General features: G+C 29.9%; 2 protein-coding genes across 5 annotated transcripts; one reads left to right on the forward strand and one right to left on the reverse strand.

The window, feature by feature from the left end:
- The first annotated feature begins 5,549 nt into the window (after window positions 1-5,549).
- LOC124941185 (pentatricopeptide repeat-containing protein At4g19440, chloroplastic-like) lies at window positions 5,550-9,131 on the forward strand. 4 transcript variants are annotated; one of them, XM_047481472.1, is made up of 3 exons: window positions 5,550-8,349; window positions 8,448-8,559; window positions 8,636-9,131. In XM_047481472.1, exon 1 carries the CDS (start codon window positions 5,737-5,739, stop codon window positions 8,242-8,244), a length of 2,508 nt encoding a protein of 835 aa, XP_047337428.1. In that variant the 5' UTR covers window positions 5,550-5,736; the 3' UTR covers window positions 8,245-8,349; window positions 8,448-8,559; window positions 8,636-9,131. The 4 variants fall into 4 exon arrangements, with proteins under 4 accessions (XP_047337428.1, XP_047337427.1, XP_047337426.1 ...); XM_047481471.1 differs by having other exon boundaries at window positions 8,688-9,131; XM_047481470.1 differs by having other exon boundaries at window positions 8,448-8,550.
- A 1,330-nt stretch (window positions 9,132-10,461) lies between these two features.
- On the reverse strand, window positions 10,462-17,556 carry LOC124941423 (chaperone protein dnaJ GFA2, mitochondrial-like). Its single transcript, XM_047481749.1, has 18 exons — window positions 17,303-17,556; window positions 17,102-17,210; window positions 16,963-17,025; window positions 16,515-16,600; window positions 16,346-16,429; window positions 16,216-16,254; window positions 15,504-15,608; window positions 14,646-14,687; window positions 14,469-14,556; window positions 13,952-14,016; window positions 13,788-13,862; window positions 13,189-13,261; window positions 12,618-12,709; window positions 12,464-12,535; window positions 11,835-11,891; window positions 11,590-11,638; window positions 10,894-10,960; window positions 10,462-10,691 (listed from the first exon to the last, which is right to left on the reverse strand). Exons 1-18 carry the CDS (start codon window positions 17,387-17,389, stop codon window positions 10,586-10,588), a joined length of 1,359 nt encoding a protein of 452 aa, XP_047337705.1. The 5' UTR covers window positions 17,390-17,556; the 3' UTR covers window positions 10,462-10,585.
- Between the last annotated feature and the right edge of the window lie 7,043 nt (window positions 17,557-24,599).

Consider the following 24,599-nt stretch of genomic DNA (forward strand, 5'->3'; position numbering starts at 1 on the left):
CTCGTCGGGGGCTCTTATTTGTCGTCGGGGCTCGTCGGGGTTCGGGGGAGAGGAAGGATTTGAATCGTCGTCGATGTTTCGGGGTTCGGGGGAGAGGATCGTTGATCGGTCGTTTTCGGTGTAGGGGGAGTTGAACAGATAGAGAGGGAGGGAAAACGGGGAGAAGGGAAAAGAATGAAAAAAAAATGAATTTTTTTAAAAAAAAATAAAGGGCAAAAGAGACATTTTGCCCTAACAAAAGGTTATATATGAAAAAATTAGTAAGGCTATGTTAAATATGTTAATAACCCTCTCTTATGAGAGTTATTTCATTAAATTTCCCATTTTACTGCACTGAGCAATTCATATATTTTTTAATATATTTACTTAAATGAAATTATAAATATAAATTTATTTATTTTGAAAAGGGCCATTTATATTAAAAATGTTAAAAAGAAAAAAATTATAAATATGTATTATTCTAACAATTTTTTTTTTTAATTTTATTCTAGCAAGTTGTAAATGAAATATTTTTGAAAAATAATTTGAAAGTCTTCCCTAATGAATAAAATATCTTAGAGTTAATTTTCAGCAAAAATAAAAATAAAAAATTAAATTGAATTCTTTCGTATCATATAAAATTGTTTCAACATTCTAAACTAATATATATATATATATATTCTTTTTCTTTGCAATATGGGTGAAATTTGAAAGGTTGATTTCTCAGAAGTATTTTAAAAATACAGTCAAAATTTTCTATTATTAAGACGAATAGGTAAGGAGATATAGAGTCTCCTTACCTTACTTCCTTTCACCCTTGAAAAAGCTTTAAGAATACCATTCACGTTCACAACAAAGTGAGGAGTGAAAACACATTGCATAATCCAATCAATGAAAATAATTGAAAAATATGCAGGAAAGAGGAATTCGTGGATTGATCTCCATCTTCATCGAAGAAAATGTGAAAATGTGATGAAAAAACTATTTCTCTAATTTGATGGAGCATTAATAATCAATGTTGCATGGCACAACCTTTTTTAACTTTTAAAAGCATTCCACATATGTCAAATAATGAGAAATTATTGAATCTCAATAACTCTTCATGTTTACATTGTTCCATATTATTCATTTAGTCCTTATTGTCTGCACAATTTATTAAGTTTGTCACAAATTTTACTAACAAAAGCTCTTTGTAACATGTTATGCTATTATCTTGCAAAGATTAATTGAAACTTCCACAAGCTAGTCAAAGACACTCTAATTATGTAAAAGAATCATATATTAGGTTAATTGGTCTAAAAAATTGTTGTCAAATTTCATAAGTTGGTCTTATTCTTGTTGTTGATATTATATATATATATTGATAATCCACTTATATAATATGTCAATTTTTACAACTTTAAAATACTAATCAAAATTATAAAAAAAAATAGTTTTTTTATATATATTTTATTTATCTACATTAGAAGTATATGTAAGCAAAGCTATGTAATTAAGCAAAGCCATGGATGATGCCTAATTAATTTAATTAACATTGATTTTGTTTTTGTTTTTGTTTTTGTTGTGAATACTTGAAATAAGCATTCACCCCTAATTAATTATTTCAACTTCTATTTAAGGCGCTTCAAATTAGAATTGAACCCGTGGTGTTTACTATTTTAAAGATTGAAATAAAAGGTATTTATAAGTTATAATCAAAATAAGCAAATAACTGATCATGTATTGTAGAATTGATTATAATAAACTCAAAGTTGAAATATGTTATTTTTCGTGTTATGCTTAATTTGACCCTTTGCCAGCATATTTAAATTGTATAACATATTTAATTACAATCAAAGTTTTTTTTAAAAATGGATTGACCAATGGGATTGGTCTGTTCACACAAATAATTCATAAAATAAGTAGCACAAGAACTCTAATAATGACCATAATATTTTTCATACTTCAATCAAATATATTAAATGAATTGAACTTGAGATTAGTGCTTTATACAATCTTTTTCTTTCTTAAAAAGTGTATCAAGAGAATAGACTCCAACCAATTACAAACCCTAAAGAAAATCATGTAACACGATATGGTTGTACTTGGGGACCAATCTACTATCAATGTTTTGGCACCAACAAATTTGGATCTAAATCTAACCCAACAAATAATTTTCACATCTTCTAGGCGTCTCCATAAATAATTGTTTTTCACATTTTTTGATCAAATATTCTTATTTGGGTTTAAAATTTAGTTTATTATCTGAATATCTTTTAAACTAAAAACGGTAATTAGTCAGTTCATCAAAATAAAAAAATATGTATATTATGATAAAATTACTTTAAAATTTATGCTTCTTTCTTCCACCTATGAATGTCTACCCAAAAAAACGGAAGGGTTTCGCTCGTTGTGGGACTTAAACCAATACCTTACCACACGAGCTAACGTCAACCATTCACCACATTTATTCCGAGCACATAAAAAAAATTAATTTTCAAAATTACTCTTTTGAAACATTCAAAATTAAACAAGCTCTTACCTTAGTTGATTTTGTTATTAGAATTTTTTTTTAGAAGAATTTTTTTTTCATTATTTCAAATAAAGAGTTACTTATCGAAAATTATATTGAAAAATATTGTTAACAAAATCAAAAACAACTAAATACAAATCAAAATTAAAGTGTTAAATAATATGACATATTTACAATAATTAAAATTCTAATAAAGTCTAGTAATTTATTTCAGGGTGACTTTAAAGATATATAACGATAAGTGATGGAATAAAACAAACCGAACAAACTAATCAAACGGTGTCAGAAAGAAAATTGTTCATAACCGAGGTTGGTTATTAGTATTTGAATTTAATGTTAACCTATTATATTATATATAATGTTAATATATAATATGTTGCTTCTAAAAATAGATTACCTCTATTGTTTTGTAACTTATTAGATTGGTTTATAAGTAATTTTATAAACTATTAATTATTATAGATAAAAATAATGTCAGATTAAATTTAAAAGCAATACTTTCAAACAAAAAAATACTAATATTTTCTTTTATATTCTAGCTATTTCCATTAAAATCGTTTAAATTAATTGTTTTAATAATAATCCATGGCATATATATTAATCTATAGTTTTATACCACAAGTTAATCAAATGGAATAATTAATTGCTTATATTAAAAATGTGTTCTTATATTATATACAAATGAATACAAATTTTGTCTTTTTCAATATATTTATACTTAAATAAAACTATAAATATGTATTTATTTATTTATTTATTTAATTATTTATTTATTTTGAAAAGAGTCCATTTATATTAAAATAATGTAAAAAGAAAAAATTATAAATATGTATATATATTCTAGCAAGTTTATTTTTTTCTTATTCTAGCAAGTTGTAATAGAAATATTTTTTTTGAAAAACAATTTGGATATCTTCCCTAATGAATAAAATATCTTAGAGTTTATTAAAAAAAACAATTTAAGTTAATTCTTTCATATATGTTAAACAAAATGGTAATAATTTTAAAAAAAAAATCAATATTTTACGTACCCTATCTGTGAGGAGGAACAAGATGACATCTATAGTATAAGATGTGCTCAATTAATTAATTTGGTTCCTATTACTGTTGAGTGTAAATGATGTGATTTCACAACCATGATACTTGTTGTTTTATAAAAAGTAAATATAAAAGTAATTGTACATGCATGTTATAAAAATTATGATTGAATTTGCATTAAGAGGTAAAACAAGGTAACTTCTTTTTCATATGAATACTAATTTCATAAATGAGTTCCATTGAATAACATCTTCTCTTGTCGGTCGAAAAAGGCATACGCTAATAATTTCGTTTAACCACCAATCCATCATTGAGAAACAAATGAAAAATAGAGTCTGAGATGATGAACCACTTGATTCATCAAATGAGAAATGAAAGAAAACACTCTATATATATATATAAACACATGTAGATAACCTTTCATATTCAAGTTATCATCTCTGTGATCCCTCTTGCTCAAAGGATATAAAGTCCAAGATTTGCAATCTTTCGCAGACAAATGAAGTAAACATTTCTCCGCCGTTTGACTTGGACTTGACGACATTCATACAAAGAGTGTATGTCTCTAAGTGTCTTCGAGATGAATTTCGTTGATAAAAATTATAGGAATGATAAGAATGTAGTTTCTAGATTATATAATTATGAATATTTCAAAACGTTGTTCGTGATCGAACATTTCTGTATCGGATTATGATAAAAAATTATTTACGGGGAAAATGAAAGGTATAATGATAATATGACTTGATTAAGAAGGGCTACAAAATTTTGAAAAGAAAAAAATCACTCATGCTCAAGGAAGATTTTTTATCCTCAACCAACTAGGGATTTTATATATTATGATAAATTCAAATTGTAATTAATATCTACCCTTTCAAAAATAAAACAAATGGTAATTATTATCTAAACATTTCACTATCATATAGGGGGATCCCCATATAGGCCCATAGATGTTGCCTAATATCTATAAGACAAATAATCATACTTGTACAAATTTGGTCCATATAATTTTTGCCATTTCCCTATTCTAACAAATCTATGAATATCTCTATTTCTAATTTTATTCAATTAAATTTATTTTCTCAAAAATGGAAATTCCATTAAATATCAAATAATTAGAATCATTTCAGTTTTTCATTGACATCACATCCATCTAGTTGGCCGAAGAATTCATTTATCATTCTCATTCTCGTCCCGTTTTACTTTGACATTTTAATACCATCTTCGTTCCGTTCGATTTTGAAAAATCCCCTTAGGCACCGTTTATGACTGCAAATGAGTCAAGCAGCTTGTGAGCCGGTCGCGAGTCGCTCGATCAAAACTCGACTTGAGATCGAGTCGACTCGTTTAATATTCGAATCGAGCTCGAACTCATATAATACTTGCTCGATTACTTGTCGAGTTTTTTCGAGCAGGATAATAAATAATATATTTATTTATTTATTAATATTGCAGCTTAAAATTTAAATTAAATATTTTTTCTTCATAAATATTTGAAATTTTAATTTTAGTTCACTTTTTTCGAGCCGGGCTTGTAGATAAATAGTCGAGTCGAACTCGAGCTCAATTTTATAAACTCGTTCGAGCTCGAGTTCAAGCTAAAAAACATACTTAATCGAGTCGAGTTAAAGCTCAATCTGACTTGAGCTCGGTTTGACTCGTTTGCAGCCCTATTACTGTTTATATCATATTTTTCATAATATGATATATATATATAGTAATATATTAAAAATTGATAATTTTATAAATAAATAAATTTAAAATTCTTATAAAAGTCTGAAAATAAATAAATATATTGATAAATTTATATATGTAATTATGTTTATAATATTCTGGACAGTATCGTGAAAAAGACACAAATATCGTCCCGTCTCATCCCACTCTCGTAACGAGACAATTCGAATTGAAACCCGATACTGGTCTTTCCAACTTCCATCTTAAAAGCCCAATTGTTGAGCTCATCAGAAAACCAAGCCCATTAACAACAGGGTTTAACAACCCAACACCAAAATTGATCAATTCTTCTCTTCTCTTACCCGCCCACAACCAAACCAGAGAAAAGTCAAGTTTCTTCTTCGTGGCTCATTTTGCTCCTTTCAGCAGATTCATATTCATGGCGTCGCCAAGGCGACTACATGAAAACCTCAAAACGAACTCAATCGTATAACTAGAAAACCCACCCGAGATTATCTATCCTTACATATGCATCAATGAATATTAGAAGGCTGTCGATCACTAAACAGACATCGTTCTTTTCTCACATCACAAATACATTAGCTTCCTTCACTTACACACCCAATCAACAATACCAGCCGCCTCAACCGCCCGGAAGATGCGAACAACAGCCGTCGTCTTCATTGCAGCAATCCCAATCGCAATCTCAATCGCTTGATCTGGGTTTTCTTAACTGGGTAACTTCAATCCTATCAAATAGATCCTTAGATAGCTCCAATTGTCAAAAAATTCTTACCCGTTTATCTCCATTACAATTCGATACCATTTTCCTTGACATTTTTTATACTGTCAATCCCAAGACAGTTTTAAATTTCTTTCATTTAGCATCAGATTCTTATGGGTTTCGCTTCACTTTGAGATCCTACTGCCTTTTGATTCGATTGCTTATTTTTTCCAATTTGAACGACCCAGCTCGATTACTTTTGATTCGGTTAATTGATCGAAAGCTTCCAGTTTTATTCAGTAATACCGATGACATACACATTGAGTTAGCTACCACATTTGCTGATATGGGTTTGATGAATGAAAACTCACTCAGTGTAAAGACTTGTGATTTATTGATACATGTTTATTGCACCCAATTCAGAGGTGTAGGATTCGATACAGCAGTTAGTGTATTTGAATTATTGGTCAATAAGTGTATGTTCCCTACAGCAAAGACATGCAGTTTCCTTTTGAATTCTCTTGTAAAGGCGAATCAACTTGAGAAGAGTTATCGTGTATTTGAGTTAACTTGCCGAGGAGTTTCGCCAGATGTGTTCTTATTTAGTACTGCAATAAATGCATATTGTAAGGGTGGTGAATTAAGTCATGCTTTACGTTTGCTTTCAAGGATGGAAGAGATGAACATTGCACCAAATGCTATTACTTATAACACTGTTATAAATGGTCTATGCAAGAACGGGGAACTAGACGAGGCCTTGAGACTGAAAAGGAAAATGTCTAGTGAAAAGATCAAACCGACTCTTGTAACATACGGAGTTCTTATTAATGGATTCGTCAAAATGGGAAAGCTTGAAGAAACTGATATTATTTTGGATGAATTGTCGACAAATGGCTTTACAGCAAATGAAGTGATCTACAATACGTTGATAGATGGATATTGTAAAGTGGGTAACATGAATAAGTCGTTGGAGTTAATGAATGCGATGGTCTTGAACGGGTTATCTCCAAATTCGGTGACGTTAAATTCACTCATCAAAGGATATTGCAAGTGCAATTCGTTAGAAGAAGCCGAGAACCTTTTAAAGAAGATGTTATTAGAAGGATTTGAGGTAAATCTCGGTTCGTTCAGTTCAGTCATTAATATTCTCTGTTCTAAGTTTAAATTCGAATCCGCGTTAAGATACATTCGGGAAATGTTGTTTAGAAACCTGAGGCCTAATGGAGGGTTAATGACCTTAATCATTTGTGGGCTTTGTAAAGAAGGGAAGAATTCAGAAGCTATTGAAATCTGGTTCGATCTTCTTGATAAAGGATTTGCTCCAAATAAAGAAACGTCAAATGCCCTTATCCATGGAGTATGTGAAGCTAGAAACATGCCAGAGGCAATTAGAATTCTGAAGAAGATGATTGAATGTGATTTGGAATTCGACAGGATCACATACAACACGATTATTTTAGGTTGCTCGAAAGAAGGGAGAATGGAGGAAGGTTTTAAGCTAAAGGAAGAAATGTTAAGGAAAGGCTTTCAACCCGACATGTTTACCTACAATATACTTATATACGGCCTTTGTAATGCAGGCAAGATTGATGAAGCTATTTCGGTTTGGAATGAATGCAGAAAGATTCATCTAAACATCGACATTCGTACTTATTCCGTTATGATATTCGCTTATTGCAAATTCGAGAGAATCGAAGAGGCTAGACTACTTTTTGACGAGCTTTTGATGAAGAATCTTGAACTGAATGCGGTTGTGTACAATACGATAATTAAGGGTTATTGTAAAATTGGTAATATGATAGAAGCTAACAAACTTTTCGATGATATGAGACGAAAAGGGATTGTTCCTACCCTTTTTACGTATTCTTCGTTGATTAATGGATTTTGTGATGTTGGAAAGGTTGAAGATGCGGAGAATGTACTCGTGGGAATGAGGAATGAAGGAATTTTGCCAAATGTGGTTTGTTATACGGCTCTTATAGGAGGTTATTGTAAGTTGGGACTGATGGATAATGTGAGAAATGTTTTGGTCGAGATGCAGTTGTATGAGATTCCTCCGAATGAAATCACTTATACTGTTGTGATCGATGGGTATTGCAAATTGGGCGATATGAGAGAAGCAGGAAGATTTCTTGCTCAAATGTTGGTCAAGGGAATTGCCCCCGATAGTGTTACTTGTAATGTATTGGCTGATGGGTTTTGCAAGGAAGGAAATGTAGAACACGGATTTAAAGTGACTGATCAGATGTCTCTGATGGGTGTTATGTCAGATGAAATCACATACACAACGTTGATTGATGGATGGAAGCTTCGGGAATGATTTGCATTTCTGATGTTTGTCGTGTTTTGTCCAAATTTCATATGAATTTGGATCCATACGATAAATCGCAGATAAATCTGTTTCCAAATGAAGGCTAATGAACAGGTTATATATGTTGCTGAAATTTTGTCATTCATGTGATTTCGTAACACAATTGATTACTAGAATTTAGAAATATAAACAAAATATTCTGTATGAATCAGGCTATGTTACCTAAAGGAGAAAACAGAGAAAAAGATCCTTTGATGGATTGATGATTATGGTTACTACATCAAACATCAGTGGTCTAGGAAACAGCAAGAAGAGGTCAATTTAGTAAGATTAAATTTATATTTTTTTATTGTTGCCTTGTTTGGGGAGTTGAATTTCATTTCCATTGCTATTCATCCAGGGTGTCATGCATTGTTCTAACCATTTTCTTTGGCAAAACTGTTTGTAACAAGGCTCATTCGTCGAGAAAAAGAAAGGTTCAAGACAGGTAGGCTTGTGAAAAAGAAAATAAACTAGCACATTTACAGAGTAGATGGGCCAGTTGTCCCTAAGGTGCTTGTGATGAACTTGGTTTGGGGCTTGACGAATGCTGAAGGCAGGCTTTCGAGGATGATGCAAATCCTTTATGGAAAACACTATTGATGAATTCAATACAAGTAACTGAGTCAAAAATAACCATGACATGGTCAAAAAAGGACTATTGATTGTTTCTAAAAATGTTGAGTCATACTATTTTTGTTTCATTGTCAACAATAAATCTCATTGTAGCTATTGTTTTGTATCCACAAACTTGTGGCTTGTAAATGAATTATGTAGCCATATCAATCTCACAAAGAAAAAGTTTCCAAATTAGAAACTGAGAATTAAATTTCCTTTTATAGATGTTGGCTCTTGCATTTTTTGTTAGTTTTTGGAGGCATGTCTTGTTTTAGTGCAATAATTTGGAAACTTGACGATAAAAGCATAAGTTGAAGATTAAGACAGTCTTATTGTTACATGCTTAGATTAGATAGGTTCATTTCAGCTAAAATTTATATTTACCCAACAAAGGGTTGGTTAAGGACAGGGCCATCGGGGCAGTGATCATTCGACGTAAACAAGAGAACCCTTTTGCAGCAATTGATTGTTGGGAAATCTGTACGAATAGGAAATATCCAAGCTGTGACAAAAGGGTTGTCATTCTCTATTATTATCTTTGCTTTGGTTGCATTTGTTCCTTTAAGTTCAGGCCACTCCACTTTATACCCTGCAAATGATCAACCAACTAATTAGTCTCTGAATTTGCAGCTGAAGCATCAAATAAGTTCTTAAAACATATACACATTGAGCCAATTTTAGGTCTAATTACAAGGTTTACTAAAAACACTTCAATTAAAGTAAAATAGAGATAAACCTGGATACAAATTAGGGCAAGTTCTGCCGGTGCAGTTGCATAAGGCACAATCGCCTCTGCACCGACAAAGGCTTTCTTGACTTGTATTTCTCATCATTATTCTTCTTGGATGGTTAATAATTGTTCACAAATCTCCTTTTATATACATTTAAAATCTCAAAGTCCGGCAAGGAATTATATTCAACATTATTATTATGTCTTTTACTATCATGACTAAAAATCTTTCTAATTGTTTAATAGATCATGTGACTCTATCTCCTCAATTAAACAAATAGGCAATGTAGGAAAATGTTAAAAATCCGACATTTGTTTGTTTTTATTAACAATTTACACCAACTACAAATCTTTTTCACAAATTTATTTGTATTTGAAAAGGGTATATAAAAGAAATTTTATAATGAAAGAAATTAACCTCTTAGTTTAAAAAAATAGTTTTCTTTAGTTTTATATTTTATAAAGGTAGTGCTTTTTTAGTAGAAATGCACCACTAAAATAATTCCTTGAATTTAATATACATGTGACATAACTAAAAGAAAAATTATAGAGCACCAAAAGCTTATATACATATACTAATTGACTAGAATAATGAAACTAAAAATGTATGAAGTTAATTTTACAAGTGAAACATTCACTTTTCTAATGTAGATCTCTTTACCGTACTAAATATGAGAATAAATAAAGATGCAAAGTTGCGGTTGAGTTCCATTTATGAACTAATGCAAGAAATCTCAAGTCCTGCTTGATCAAACAAACAAAAGAGGGAAAGAAAGATGGTAAAAAAACCACCCAAACAGGCCTTTTAGGGAGGGGAATAGAACTTGGGACTAAAATAAGAACAAAACTTTTTGAGATTCAAGGAATCTGGCATCCAAAATAATAGTAGTTGTATTGTTTATCTTTTTCCTTCGAATTTATTCCTATGGCATCTGCTTATAGTTGTACAAACTAGGGCTTATTTCAGACATTTGATCCGGCTGCAGCAACTTTTTCTACCTTTTCTTCTTCCTCTCGATCATCTTTGCCAAACTCTTCAATTATCTCACGCTGTCGTGGAGACAAAGTCCTGAGAAATAATGTTCAAGCAATTCAGTGTTGAAACAGCTAGCTACATGCAAAATCATAGATTACTGAAGGAATTCGATGAATTGATCAGATTTCTATTTAGTGTTTATGCTTGTGGCACTGAACTTTACGTCATTAAACTAAATTTTTTATTAGATTTTCTTCATGCAAAATATGCCGAGAGCAGAAAAATGGTAACCTACGTAGGAATGCTGATGTTGAAGTGCACATATTGATCTCCAAATGAATAAGAGTTCCTTCCTTTTATCCCTGTAAAATGAGAAAGAAAATTATGCAAGCATAAGAAAATGTCAAAGAAAAGGTAATGAAACACATTTGAATATTAAGAAGCATGTAATGAAACAGTAGTTTATTCTGGAAATGATAATTGAATTGGGTTATTAAGAAAATTCAAGCTTGCCTATAAACCAGAACTTGATTATAATCCCGAAAAATCACATGTGTTAGAAAATAATCTTGATCTCGATCTTATATCAATCAAAACAAAACAAAAAAAAAATTCTGAATTTTAGGAACCTAGAGCCCGATGTCCACAGTAATGTCCCCCCACTTCAACTTAAGAGTTTTTGTAGTGGGAATCAAAACTGAAACTTTTGATCTTTTAGACAAGACTCTTTCCACTTGAGCTACCATAATGGGTTACAAGAAAAAAAAAACACCTTCAGTTTGAAGTGACCGAGATCATGACAAAATAGCAGTTTCCAAATAGGCTCCACTCTATATAGTCCATGCTAGTGTAGATTAATAAGTTGGTAGCATTGATATTTAAGCCTTAAAAGTTGGTGATGAAAAAGTGCAGCAAATTGTGTGACTTGTAGCTCACTAAAATTTCTAGTTCTAGTGTGGAAGTAAATATAAGTAATGAAAATAGTCCTCACCTTTTCCTTTCAAAACCACCTTCTGACCAGGTTGAGTGCCAGGTCGAACCTGCAAATAACAAGATTATGTTACTATTATTGTAGCAGAGAAAAATGCATGATATATTCCTAAAACTAAACAAGACTGCATTTCACCAGCCATACACATGATTTTCTTGACAGAAAATTAGTGCCTCACTCATTCCGAACATCACGTATAGGTCAGGATAATTTCCCAAAAGAAACAAATAATGTTTGAAACAAACCTTTAGAACAACATCTCCTGTAAGAGTTGGGACCTGGATAGTTCCTCCCAGAGTTGCCTGCAATAGCATCGGTGAAAAACATTCAGAATCAGTTTTAGCCACTGATCATTCAATTATGTATAAGCCTAGTACAAGTAATTTTAAAAATACTAGTAACTGCTCTGAGTATATATTGTACTGACAACATTCTTTAACTTAACAGTCATATTATCTTGTAAGTGCAAAGACGGTTCCAAAATTAGTCTTTTCAAGAACTCTAGGTTCCAAAATAAAAGGTTATTGAAGTAGTATTTTTAGTTTGATAATGATTTACCGATGTTGGAAACACTTTTATTTTTTGTCCCTATACACGTCTTAAAACTAAACTTAGTAACACAATTCAGAAATTGATTGGATGTTTCTCAAAAAATTATAAGTGTTTTCAAATATGTCGCTTTTTCCACGTTACTATATTTTGCTATCAGACATACATAAGGAGGTAGCATGTTCAAAGGCTAAAAATGACATAGTGAAAGTTTTGTCATGTAGTTTAAGATTTATCAAAGTAAACCAATAATCAATAGTAGAATAGTGTTGTATTCACAAACTGGAAATTAAATGAAATACCACAGATTTAATTGCTATGGTACCTGACTGATACTTAGTACAGCATCAACATGAAGATGCTTCCCCTCTCTTCGGAATACAGGGTCTTTCTGGACCTGAAACATGTTTTAGACATAAATTTTGAGTAAACAAAAAGAGCAGCTGAAACAGCAAAAGGGCAAAAGCAGTTATATTTACCCTGACAGTAACATAAAGATCTCCCGGTTTATTGCCTTCAGGATCTGCTCCACCACTCCTATATACCTTCAGAGTTTCACTGTCATCAATACCTGAAAAATACACCTCAATGAGTACAGAAGCACAATATAAGGAAGCGGTTAATCATGTCAAAGTAAAACAGTTGCATTAAGATATTACTGTAATAAAAAAAAACTTTAGCTTGTTTTGTCATTGTAGGTCTTTTCATTTTTAAAATATTTTTCATATACTAAAGAAATTTATTTAGCTCTTAGTATTGGTGTTCTAACCATCAGTTGCTATTTAAAACTTTAAAAAATAGAAAATGATCATTGGAAAACTAAAACAATTACATGTCACTATGTAACATATTAAATGAATCGAGTTGCAGTTATTATCATAAATTTTGCTTTCATTTATGATACCAATATCATTATCAATGTTTTCTTCTGTATAAAAGCGGCATCATAAAAAATAGGTTGACTGACCACCATATTTATTATGAAAACAGAAGCCAGAACGTGTAAAAGAAACTCTAAAAAGTCAATTTCATTGAGATCCTCGTATGTACCTGCCATGATATCTAATTTGACCGTCTTTGATCCTTTAACAACTTTCTGCCCACCACAAGACTTGCAGAAGTTCTGTAACAAAAAGGAGTAATGTCCAAATTGATCAATGGGCAAAGGGAACTACTGCTTACACTTAATTTATAGCACTAATATAACCATGATAACTACTTCAACTGGAAAATTTTACCTGAAATTCATCAGTATCTTAGCACAATCAAATTAATTTTATAACATTGCCAGTCCTTGTTTACTGTTGTACTGAAGACATGTTTGTTTAGTGCCATTTTCAAACCATTTCTTTTTTCAAGAGATTTTCACTAAAGGGTACAAAACAGTGGTAATGATAGTAAGTGTAAAAATTATTCACCAGTTTGCCAAACAAAATGCCTAGTCCGATTTTCTAGAGATTTTCACTAAAGGATCCGAAATTTGAGTCACTCAGTGCTCTAATCATTCCATTCTGACTAAGAGCTTTTGGGCATCATGTTTAGGATGGTGTAGAGATCAATTCTATCAATGTAAACACACTGAATCCAGTTTTCATAGAATAAGAATTAAGAAAAGTAGAGACAAAAGCTACTATAAAACAGATGAAGACCTTAACAAGCTTTCCACTTCCGTGACAATAAGAACAGGTAACCTGCATCCTGAATGGGCCAGTAACCTGGTTGATCTGAAGATTATACATGAATAAAGATGTTATTGAACAATATATTAAGAATCACTTGATCAAAATTATGAGCAAAATATTAGAAAACATACCACTCCTGAGCCTTTGCAGGTACGACAAGTTTCTGGCCTAGTACCAGGAGGTACACCACTTCCACCTGAAGAAGAGGAAAAACATTTCAACATAGATACTAAGCTGTTTTGTTTCCATTATTTTATCATCATGATCTTAAAAATCTACACTTGTTTGTTATGTTTGTCAAAAATCACAATGATATAAAAAATAATTGATCATGAACAAGAAGAAAATCTTTGTTCCAAATGAAGCAAAAAAATAAATTATAATTTGCATCAAATATAACGAAAATAATTTGTATATCAAATGAAACGACAAAAATTACACTAGATTTGTATCATGATAAAAAAAATAATATAAAAAGTTTTCAACTTTGACCATTGTGATAAATACTAGTTGTCAAATAGGCTGACTATAATAAATAAGATGGAATAAATAAACTGAAAATGTCCTGAAATCCATGTCAGTACAATCTAAAGCCAACAAAGGATGGAAAAAAGCATTAAATTCAATAGACTTAATATACTGACTTACCACAACTTTCACAAGCTAGTTCAGTTTGGAAAGTCAAAGTTTTAGTGCATCCTTGAACAGCTTCCATGAAGGATATACTAACCGAATCCTGGACAAGGGATTAGTGTCAATTGGGTACTCAACAGAAAGAAAAACTATTCATCCAAAGACAGAAGAAGGGATAGACAGGATTATAACCTTGATATCTTTGCCACCCATGCTTCCGAAAGGTGAAAAGATCTATCCGTTGAAGAAAGGTGTCACCACATTCACATGACAAAACATAAATTAGTTCCCACAAGCATTAGTGAACTCTATTGCAAAAATATTGAACAAGAACTGTAATTAATCATTGCAAAGTTCATAGATATTGACTTCATGCAAAGGTCATACATATTGGCTTCATTTAGTAACAACATTTCTGCCAAGTTTCTCATCCACATGTATGTAGATCTAGATGGGATTACATTTGGAAAGAATGTGTATTTGAATTAGTGACTCAGATTCAAACAATTTCTGAGTCAAATCAAGATTTGGATTCAGAAACATAAGTGTTTCCAAATAAAATCCATGAGTGTTGGACATGACAATAAAGGCTACAACTCAAATGCTAGCATGTTGATGCATGAATATCAGTTGCCATATTTAGATTTAGTTATAAATTACAGTATCATATTCCAAGAGCAAACCCTACTGTGAAGAATGAAAAAGACCCAGGACATAACTACTATATATCCAACCAATGTTTCATGTATTTAGTGTAAGATGTCGTTTTGTGGCAGTCACATGTCTTGACGATTCAATATACGCAAGTTCTAACTAATCAAAATAAATATATATCCAACCATAATTTTGAAAGTAAAAAGTAAGACCAAGGAAGTTTATCTGATAATATTACACCAAAATTTTCAAAACTGAATTAGAGTTTAGGGACACAACCACATGTCATGCAACCACAAGTGCAAACTAAAAGAAGTTTCACAAATACAAAATAGAATAAATTACATAAATACCATAGATAAAAGCTACAAGATGATAACTGAACTAAAAACTCACATCTGGATTCATGTTGAAGATATCAAATGGATTAAACCCTGGGTCCCACTGGGAACCACCCGAACCATCACCATTAGCTACCCGTTCATATGCATCATGGCCAACCTATATGGTTTGATGAATGAACAAGGGAAGGAACACCACAAACAATTAATGTCAAATAGAACAGAAAATGCTGAAACAAAAAGCTCTATAGACTATTTATGAAAAAATTGTACTGTCATCCTAAAAAAATATATGTTATAATCCTCGTTAAAAATGTATGAATATAGAAAACAATGACAAAAATGGTACTGTCTTCAGTTTTTCATCCTATTCAAGTTACTAATTTGCTAAAAGAAAACAATGTTTTGGAATGGCTCTTTTTTCTTTCATGCCTTCAGTTTATTTGTATCATTGAACGCTACTCGAGTTCCATTTTTTAATATTTATAAAAAAGTTTACATTTTCTTCAAAAAGAATTTGTTTTGGAATGGCTCTAAATCCAAAAATGTAGAGCAATTCCACAACAGTGTATTCTTTTAGCAAAATAATGGCTAACATAGGTTCCCCTGTGTTTCCATGCTTTTAGGCTTCGATTACACAATCGGGTGATGGATCAAAGTAAAAATTTTATTGGTAGACTCAAAGTTATGTTTGATAAAATTCCCACAACACATCCTATATAGACTTTTCTTACTCAAACCAAGCATATTCAACTACAAATATTAACCTGGTCATATTGTGCCCGCTTTTCTTCATCCTTTAAGACCTAAGAAACAGAAAGATATAAAAGAAACTTAATAAAAAGAAAATCTGAATATCAATGATCCAATACCATAGATATCAGAAACTATCGGTACCTCATATGCTCTTTGGACTTCTTGAAATTTCTTTTCTGCTTCTGGATCGTTTTTATTTGTATCAGGATGTAACTGTTTTGCAAGCTGGAGAAGAACAATAAACAGGCAATTAGCATATATCGAACGAAAATATAAATATATGTCCAGAATATGATGAAGGAAGACATACCCCATAATAAGCTTTCTTGATCTCAGATGCAGGGGCCTTTTTACTTACATTAAGTAATTCATAATAATCTCTAGAAGCCAAAGGTGCTGAACAAAAGATAGTTATCAAAGTCAGTAACATTTATATAATTGATGACACACAAGATTAAAAAATTTTAAATTGAAAAACTTAATCTCAATCCAAAAGTTAATAAAGGCAAATTGTTTGAATCAAGAAAAGAGGCAAACTATGTGGCTCAGTTGCATTGCCCGAGTATTACAACAAACAAATGAGACAAAAGATCCTAAAAAGGAAATCAACTTATAGTCAAGTACCACCATTCTCTCCATCATTAACTAATCATAAAGAGTCTTTCTCAACCCCTTCTTCAAGAAAAGATTTTCATTCAGTTTTCTTTGAAAACTTTAACTCCTATTTCATAAACATGATAAAAAAATGAAATCAGTACCAGTTCCATGAATGAATCTCGTATTTCTAATTCCCAAGTTATGCAATCCATTTCTCTGCTTACCTGCAATTCAATTAGAAAACAATAAAAAAGACAGCTTTTTTCCCAAGGAAATGATAGAGTAAGTTCCAAGAAATACATGTATTTCTAACTCCATTTCTGCAAATGAAACTAGCAAAAACCCATGGTTCATTGCAGCCAACCGAGCTAAATCTTCTACACCCGCCTAGTAATATTGACCCACAAACCTATAAACATTAAACTCCATCAACTGACACATACAAAATGATGTATACATGAAATAAGAGTACAAAAATATGAACTTTATTGTAAAACATACAGAGTCTGAAGATTCCTCAATTACATCACGTAAGAGAAAGCGGCCAGACCAAGAACGAACCAATCTAGACCCAGTTGAACGTGCCATTTGATGAAACTGATGGGTATTGAAAATCTAATCAAATTTAGGTGTTTCTTCTTACGGTCCCTAAAACCCAGTATTAAACCCTCACTGGGCGTAGAAGAGAAGAACAGTTGCCCTTTCTTCCTTCACAAACTTGTAGATTTCTAGTGAAATGTTGACATTTAGACGAAAGAAGCCCTTTTTACGCCCCGTCAGAGTGGAGGCTGTGATTGTAAGAAGGGTCCAGGGAAGCTGGAACATGAATTCGGGTCATGGTATGGATTCTTGATATTGGATTTCAACCCGATTGTTTAAGGCCCAAAATAGACTTCCATTACTGATTTTTTTTTTCATGTTTTTTTTTTTTTTTTTGATTTTTCAGTAATTTGATTCAATTGAGTGGTTAAAAAATCGGTTAGGTGAAATCGATTTTATACCTAAATTTTTTTTTTTGAAAATGGTCAATACAAAATAACATAAATCAGAGTCCATAAATCAAAGTCGTTTAAGTTCAACGATAAAAAAATTACAAGTATTTATAAATTGATTTAACATAAAAAAAACAAAAAAAAATTATGGGATAAATTATATGCGTGGCCTTCTTCCAATTAATCAGATCGTTACTTTTAGTTCTCAAATTATTTTATAACACAAAATTGCCCCTCAAACTTTCGGAGAGGGTCATCAACGACACCTCTAGCAAATATTATCCGGCTCTAACTAAAAACTCCATCCCACCACAGCCGACAAGATATTTGAAGGAAGATCTCCCATGCCGAACATTACAAAGCTCTACTCAATGGAATAGGTTGCAGTCGCACAACACAATATCAAAGAGGGTTGTTGGATCGTCATTGACGATAATGTATCTACATCCTCCTCGTTAACTTAAAAACAATAATAGATTTGTATGTATTCAATATTTCTCAATTAGATCTTTTATATATCTTAGCTAAATCGCATAATTTGCAGAATATAAACTCCGCATGCACTCTTAATCTTGAAAACATAACAATTGTCTTCACTGTAGTATCTATTAGGTTAATGTATTTAAATAACTATAGTTTTGAACCATGGTTAATGTATCTTAATCTCTATTACTGTTGCTTCTTACTTTGCAACGAACCTGCCGACCCTATATGACACTATTGAATTTGACTATTTACTTGATGGTAGTTTATGGCATTGATTCATGAATTAACTAGTCGAACCATGGTTTATATTTACACAATATGAATAACTTAAAAGAGTAACTCATCTTTATGACAAGTATACGAGGTATCATCATACTTGGATGAACACCCTGATGGAGATGATGTGATCCTCCAGGCAATTGGTATGTGTTGTTTGTTCATTTGTTCTGTTGATGAATTGAAAATATAAAAACTGTGAATTTGCATGTGTTTAACTACAAGAAAAGATGCAACAGATGAATTTAAAAATGCAAGGCACAACAAAGAAGCAAGAGAGGAATTGGAAGTGTTATGCAGGGAGCTTAACCAAACCGTCCCGCAATATCGGAAATGACTTTAGTTAGAATCGGTATGTTTAACTAAAAAAATCACAAAAATATCATTGGTGACCCTTTTTGAAAGTTTAAAGGTAGTTCATTATAAAAAAAATAATTTAAAAACTATAAGTAAGTGATTGAATTAATTGTAGGCCACTCAAATAATTTTTCCAAATTTTACAAACCAAAAAGAAAGAACTTTTACTATGATTATTAATTTTTTAAACAATTAGTTTAAAATATTTAAAAACTTAATTATTATAAGAGAAATTAGTTATAAACTCTTCCGCAAATGGGTACTATCGGCTGAGGTGAATTCAATAATAGACGCCTGTTGGCATTTCAGTCTTCCTTCTCCTTTCAGGGTCTATCCGAAGGAGAATCCAGTACTTCTTGGTCGTGAATATCTGAACGGGTTGTTCGATTTCTTGTTTAGACAGTTCATAGTGTTTTGATCTAAAATTTCAATCCTTCCATGTTTCAGCAGTAGCATAGTATATTGTTTCATGGAGTGGAAGAAAGAAGTGTTTCCATGACTATACGTTGCAAAGAAATGAAGGATTTTTAAAATATAATTATCTGAAATTTCTTTTTTTTTAGAATACATTTAACTAATTAACAAATCAAGTTCAAATTTATCCAAACTCAATACTTGGGGCTAGGAATATTCAACTAACTTCGCAACTAAACTAGAAAAGAGAGAATTAGTTAAGTGAGAATTATTTAGAAACACTTAAAGATGCAGTGAAATTGAGTTTGAACGGACAAATATTATTAAATTTTATAAATATATATATCAAATTAAAATAAAATATATTATATTATTTTATTTAAATCAATATCTAATAAAATATTTTTAAAAATCAATAAATTAAAAAAAAAAAGTCAAATTCGTTTTCAAATTGGGTCATGTGTTAAACCATTAACAGAAATGGAGAATAATTAAGAGCTTTAGAGATTAAGTTTTAAGATATTATAAAAACCCAAACTTAATTTTTTTTTTTTTTTTTTAGAGTTTTCTCATTATAAATACTAACAAAATAAACAAACAAATCCTTAAAGTTATGAGGTAAATAAAAAATATAAATGATAAAAACAATAATAATAAAACAGTAATAATTCTTTACATTATGCTATATTTAAAAACAACTTCTATTCATCTATGAAGCGTTTCAAATTGGGCCTGGTCTATTCATTTATGAAGCATTTCAAATTGGGCCTGGTCTAATTAAAATTCCTTTATATTAACTTGAAAATACTTAACAACTTTTATTAATGTATGTATGATACACATTAACATCATAGTTAGCCACAATCTTATGTTACTAGACAAGTTGATTACAACTTGTAGATGAAGTGGACGAAGTTTAAATTTCAATTTAATTATTAAAAATTTATAATTTAATGATTTAAAAAAAGTTTTAACTGTTATAGTTTATATAAAATTTTAAATTAGTAAAATTCTTACAAATGTAAATTTATAATTTTAAGATTTTAGAAGTTAATAAATTATTTCAATTTTATAATTTTATACAATTTTCCAAAATTAAAGTAAATTTATATTTGTTTATTAAAATTATTACTTATTTAAATAAATGAACTTATTAATTAATTTTGTGATTATAATATTTTGTAAGGTGATATATTTATTATTATATTTTAAATTAATTATATATAAAAATAATAATATATAACTAATGATATTTTTAATAAACTCTTAATATTTTAATTGCATGTAAACATAGTTTATAAATTTTTTAAATATTCAACAATTTTAAATTTGAATGATATCTTGCAAGTCAATTAATAGTAGTGGGTCTAATTGTGAAACTAGTTTGGTAGTATCTGGAAAAAATAACAAATTGCGATTTGTCATTTTTTGGTTGAATTGGAGAGGAACGGGTCACCTTTGAAATCAAAACCAAAGCTTGTATTTCAAACCTTTGGTTTTTATTGGAATTGCTTGATTTATGATTTGATTGGAATATTGATTCAATTCAATTATTATTTTTTATTCTTCTGCTAAATTATTTTAAAAATATTTTATTAGGTGGTGTTCAATATCTTGAAAAAATTGTGTTGTCCAATATATTTTTTTTTAAAGTGAGGTTATTGGACGGTAATGAATGGGTCTATCATAAACTCTACTCGAACCGGCCCTCGTGTGAGTCGACTCAATGTTTTATAGTTTATATAATTAATTAAGGTTGTCTTCATTTTACTAACCTATATCAACTGATTTAGAGTTGGGTTGGGCTAGAAAGAATTGAGGTAGGCTAAAAAAAATTAACGAGAAAATTTTGTATAAAACGAATGAATAAATATAAGTTTTATCATTTTTTTAATAATTAAATATACAGACAATGAATTATATTGATTTTTTTTAAAGAAATTAAGAACTAATGTCACAATTTTATTATAAAAAAATTTATTTTTCTTTTATTTATTTTTTTCAAGGTGGGTTACATATATTCGTCTCGCCCTCCTGAGTTGGTCATCAAGAATTACACACTAATTCGAAATTTGTCTCATGTCGAAATCAAAATTGAGAAGATTCTTTCATCTTGAAAATTTATTATTATTATTTTAAAAATAATTAAATATTTAATAAATGTGTGATAGAAAAAAGAAAGCTTATCAAACAAAACTAAGCAATGAAGGGTAATAATAATAAATCAGCCTTACATGATTAAGGCTCTAAATGATTAGAAGTTGATTACTAAATAGAAGAGAAATTGATTATAATTAAGTAATCTTTCAAATCAATTAAATTGATGACAGTCTACCACTCCTCTAACAGTTGTTAACACACTATATTAAATGATGTTTTAACAAACTATAACTATTTGATGTTCATAATGTTGTTATCCCAATATTAATTAGTGCATGTAGCATGTTTCTTGATTTGACACCATTTTCTAATTTACTACACTTTAGTTGGTATTGTTTGGTAAGTTTATTTGAATAATATTATTTAAATAACATATTTTCTTCTCACCTATCTTTATCTTTAACTAAATTAATCAATTTATCAACCAAATATTAAAATATATTTTAAACAATTTTTTTTTATTACCCTTTTAAAAAAATTTATTAATAACTCAACTTTTCATAATCGTATTAAACAAGATTATTTAGCTAACCAAAAATGAGTTATTTATAACTTGAATCCTTAATTTTCACTAATTAGCTAGCTCTTATTAAAATTCTCAAAGATTATGGATTATGATGATCTCAAAAAAAATATTTGGATATTTTAAATTGTTCCGACTTTTTCCATCTGAAATTAATACTTTAATAATTTTTAAATAATTCATAAGAAACTTACTATTTGATTTATTAGGGGGCGATTCTTAACTCTTAAAAGATATTATAATAGGTTTTTATACTTATTTTTTCTACAATAATCAAGTTATTAATAAAATTGGATTTCTCATTATAGTTAATCTATTTTGAAAAAGAAAATCGAATTCAAACAAAAACTTTTTATCAAGAGATTAAGTTTTAGATTTAATTTATGGCCATAATTATTATTATTTTTATCCTCTCTTTTAGCCTAGCATCAACAAAATATGGATATTCTCAACTTCATTGAGTTTATGAGTTTGAATTCGTTAAGCGACAAATTCGGTGTCTGGTTAAATAATTAAGTGTGTTTGCGGACTATATTTTTAACCCGCGAGAATTAGTCGCATCTCAATGAAAAAGCGGAACTCAACGTTCTCAACAAATATATATATATATATATATATATATATATATTATTATTTTTAACCAATGGTCAATTCTGTTGAAAATTGAAAAGCAAACCTAGTTAGGTGGGTTCTCTATAAGGCGCATTAAATCAGGTCCACAAGTATCATTTTCTAGACGACCACATGGTGGCTATGTAAGAAACTAATGACCGACAGACACGTGGCAACAATATAAGCATATGACAAGCTCACACTTGCATTTAACACATAATTTCAATCCCTTTATTTCAATCAACAACCTAATTACCATGACAATACAATAAGATTATTAAAATGTTGGGTTGTATCTTATATTAATAATTAAATTGAGTTTTGTTTGCTACTTAATTGGAAATTAAGATATTGTATTTGACTTCAATAGTACTTCAACAATATACTAGTTTTAATGGTTAATTGTGTTTTCAATAATAAACTTTAATTTATCAATCTTTAACCTTCTTTTTTCTTAATGTTTCACATAATTTTATCGCATCAAAAGTGAAAATTAATTTTTTTTAAGCAATCGATGTAGATATAAAAATTGTTTAAACATAACGACAAAACATTAAATAAAAATAAAAATAAAAAATCACAAAAACATGAAAATGTGAAAAAGAATAGAATCACTTCCCCATATATTATTGAGCTTTTCATATTCATTATTTTGACATCTACATTTTTTGGTCTTGCCCTAATCAGATAAATGTCAGTATAATTTGGTTCCAATTTAATTTATATTGAACTATGTTTTCGTGATCATAAGGTGTTGTTGGGCTATCTAATTTGTGATTTTCTTTTGAAAATAAGGAAAATTAATATGACACCTCACAATTAATGCCAACTCTTAAGTCGATTATTTTCACTTATCACCATGGTGGGGTTAAAATAATCATTCGTGGTTAATAATCCATAATTATACCCTGCAATGAGACCAATAGTAATAGTAGAGAATGAAGAATATAGAAAGAACCATGAATGATGCACAAACACATAAATTGAACCCATATCAATTATGACAAATTGTAGCTCAAAACTACCTTCAAAGAAAAAAAGTTAGCATATAAGAAGAAAAAACTTTTGGGAGTTAGCACAATTATGTAAATTCTTCGATACAAAATAATTTCAAATTTGACACAATATGTGGTTTGCAATGAGCGACATGTAACTACTTGCTCAATTTGACTATAAGTTCTAATTCCAATCAACATCAAGTTCAAATATATAAACATTTGTTGAGTGCTACAAATGAATATAATAATTGTGGTAGTATGAAGATGAAGATTTAAATAATTGTGAAGCTTTATCCATGAATGATTTGACCTAACAACAAGAACCATTTTAGTATTTTCCTTTTGTTAATCTGTTTATCTATCAAGAGTGTGACAGTTTTGTTATAATTAACTTTATATATTTATTTTTATTTAAATGAACCTCAAAAATTAATAAAAATGAACAAGAATCAAACCAGCTCAATGAAGACTAGCCGCATAAAGTTAATAATGAGTGTCGGTCGACCCTCGTGCTTTGGTCCCTCCATATTAGTAAACGTCACTTGTTAATTTATTATTAATAATAAATAATAATAATAATTTATAATATATGTTTAAATGGAAATTCAATATTAATAAATAAAAGTCACAATATTCCAGCTTGTATTTAGATGGAAACTCAATATGAACATTTCGTGGTACAGAAGTATATATGTAAATACTACTCGAGGTTCCTTTCACTTTAGCCTAAAGAAAGGGAATATAAAAAACTTATACTTTCGCCCAACCAACATCCATATATGTATTTTTATATTAAAGTGTTTTTGGGTATATTGCATGTGTAGACATCGATTAATCGAGACTAACACGATAATTTTATTGATTATGGTGGACCAATAAAATGTTTCGTGACCACTTGTCGACCGTTGTGTTTATTAACAATGTTGTTATTATGACAATAAAAAAATATTTTCGAGAAAATTGATGAATTCGGTCAGTGA

This window comes from Impatiens glandulifera, chromosome 6, assembly GCF_907164915.1.
Source record: "Impatiens glandulifera chromosome 6, dImpGla2.1, whole genome shotgun sequence".
NCBI lineage: Eukaryota > Viridiplantae > Streptophyta > Magnoliopsida > Ericales > Balsaminaceae > Impatiens > Impatiens glandulifera.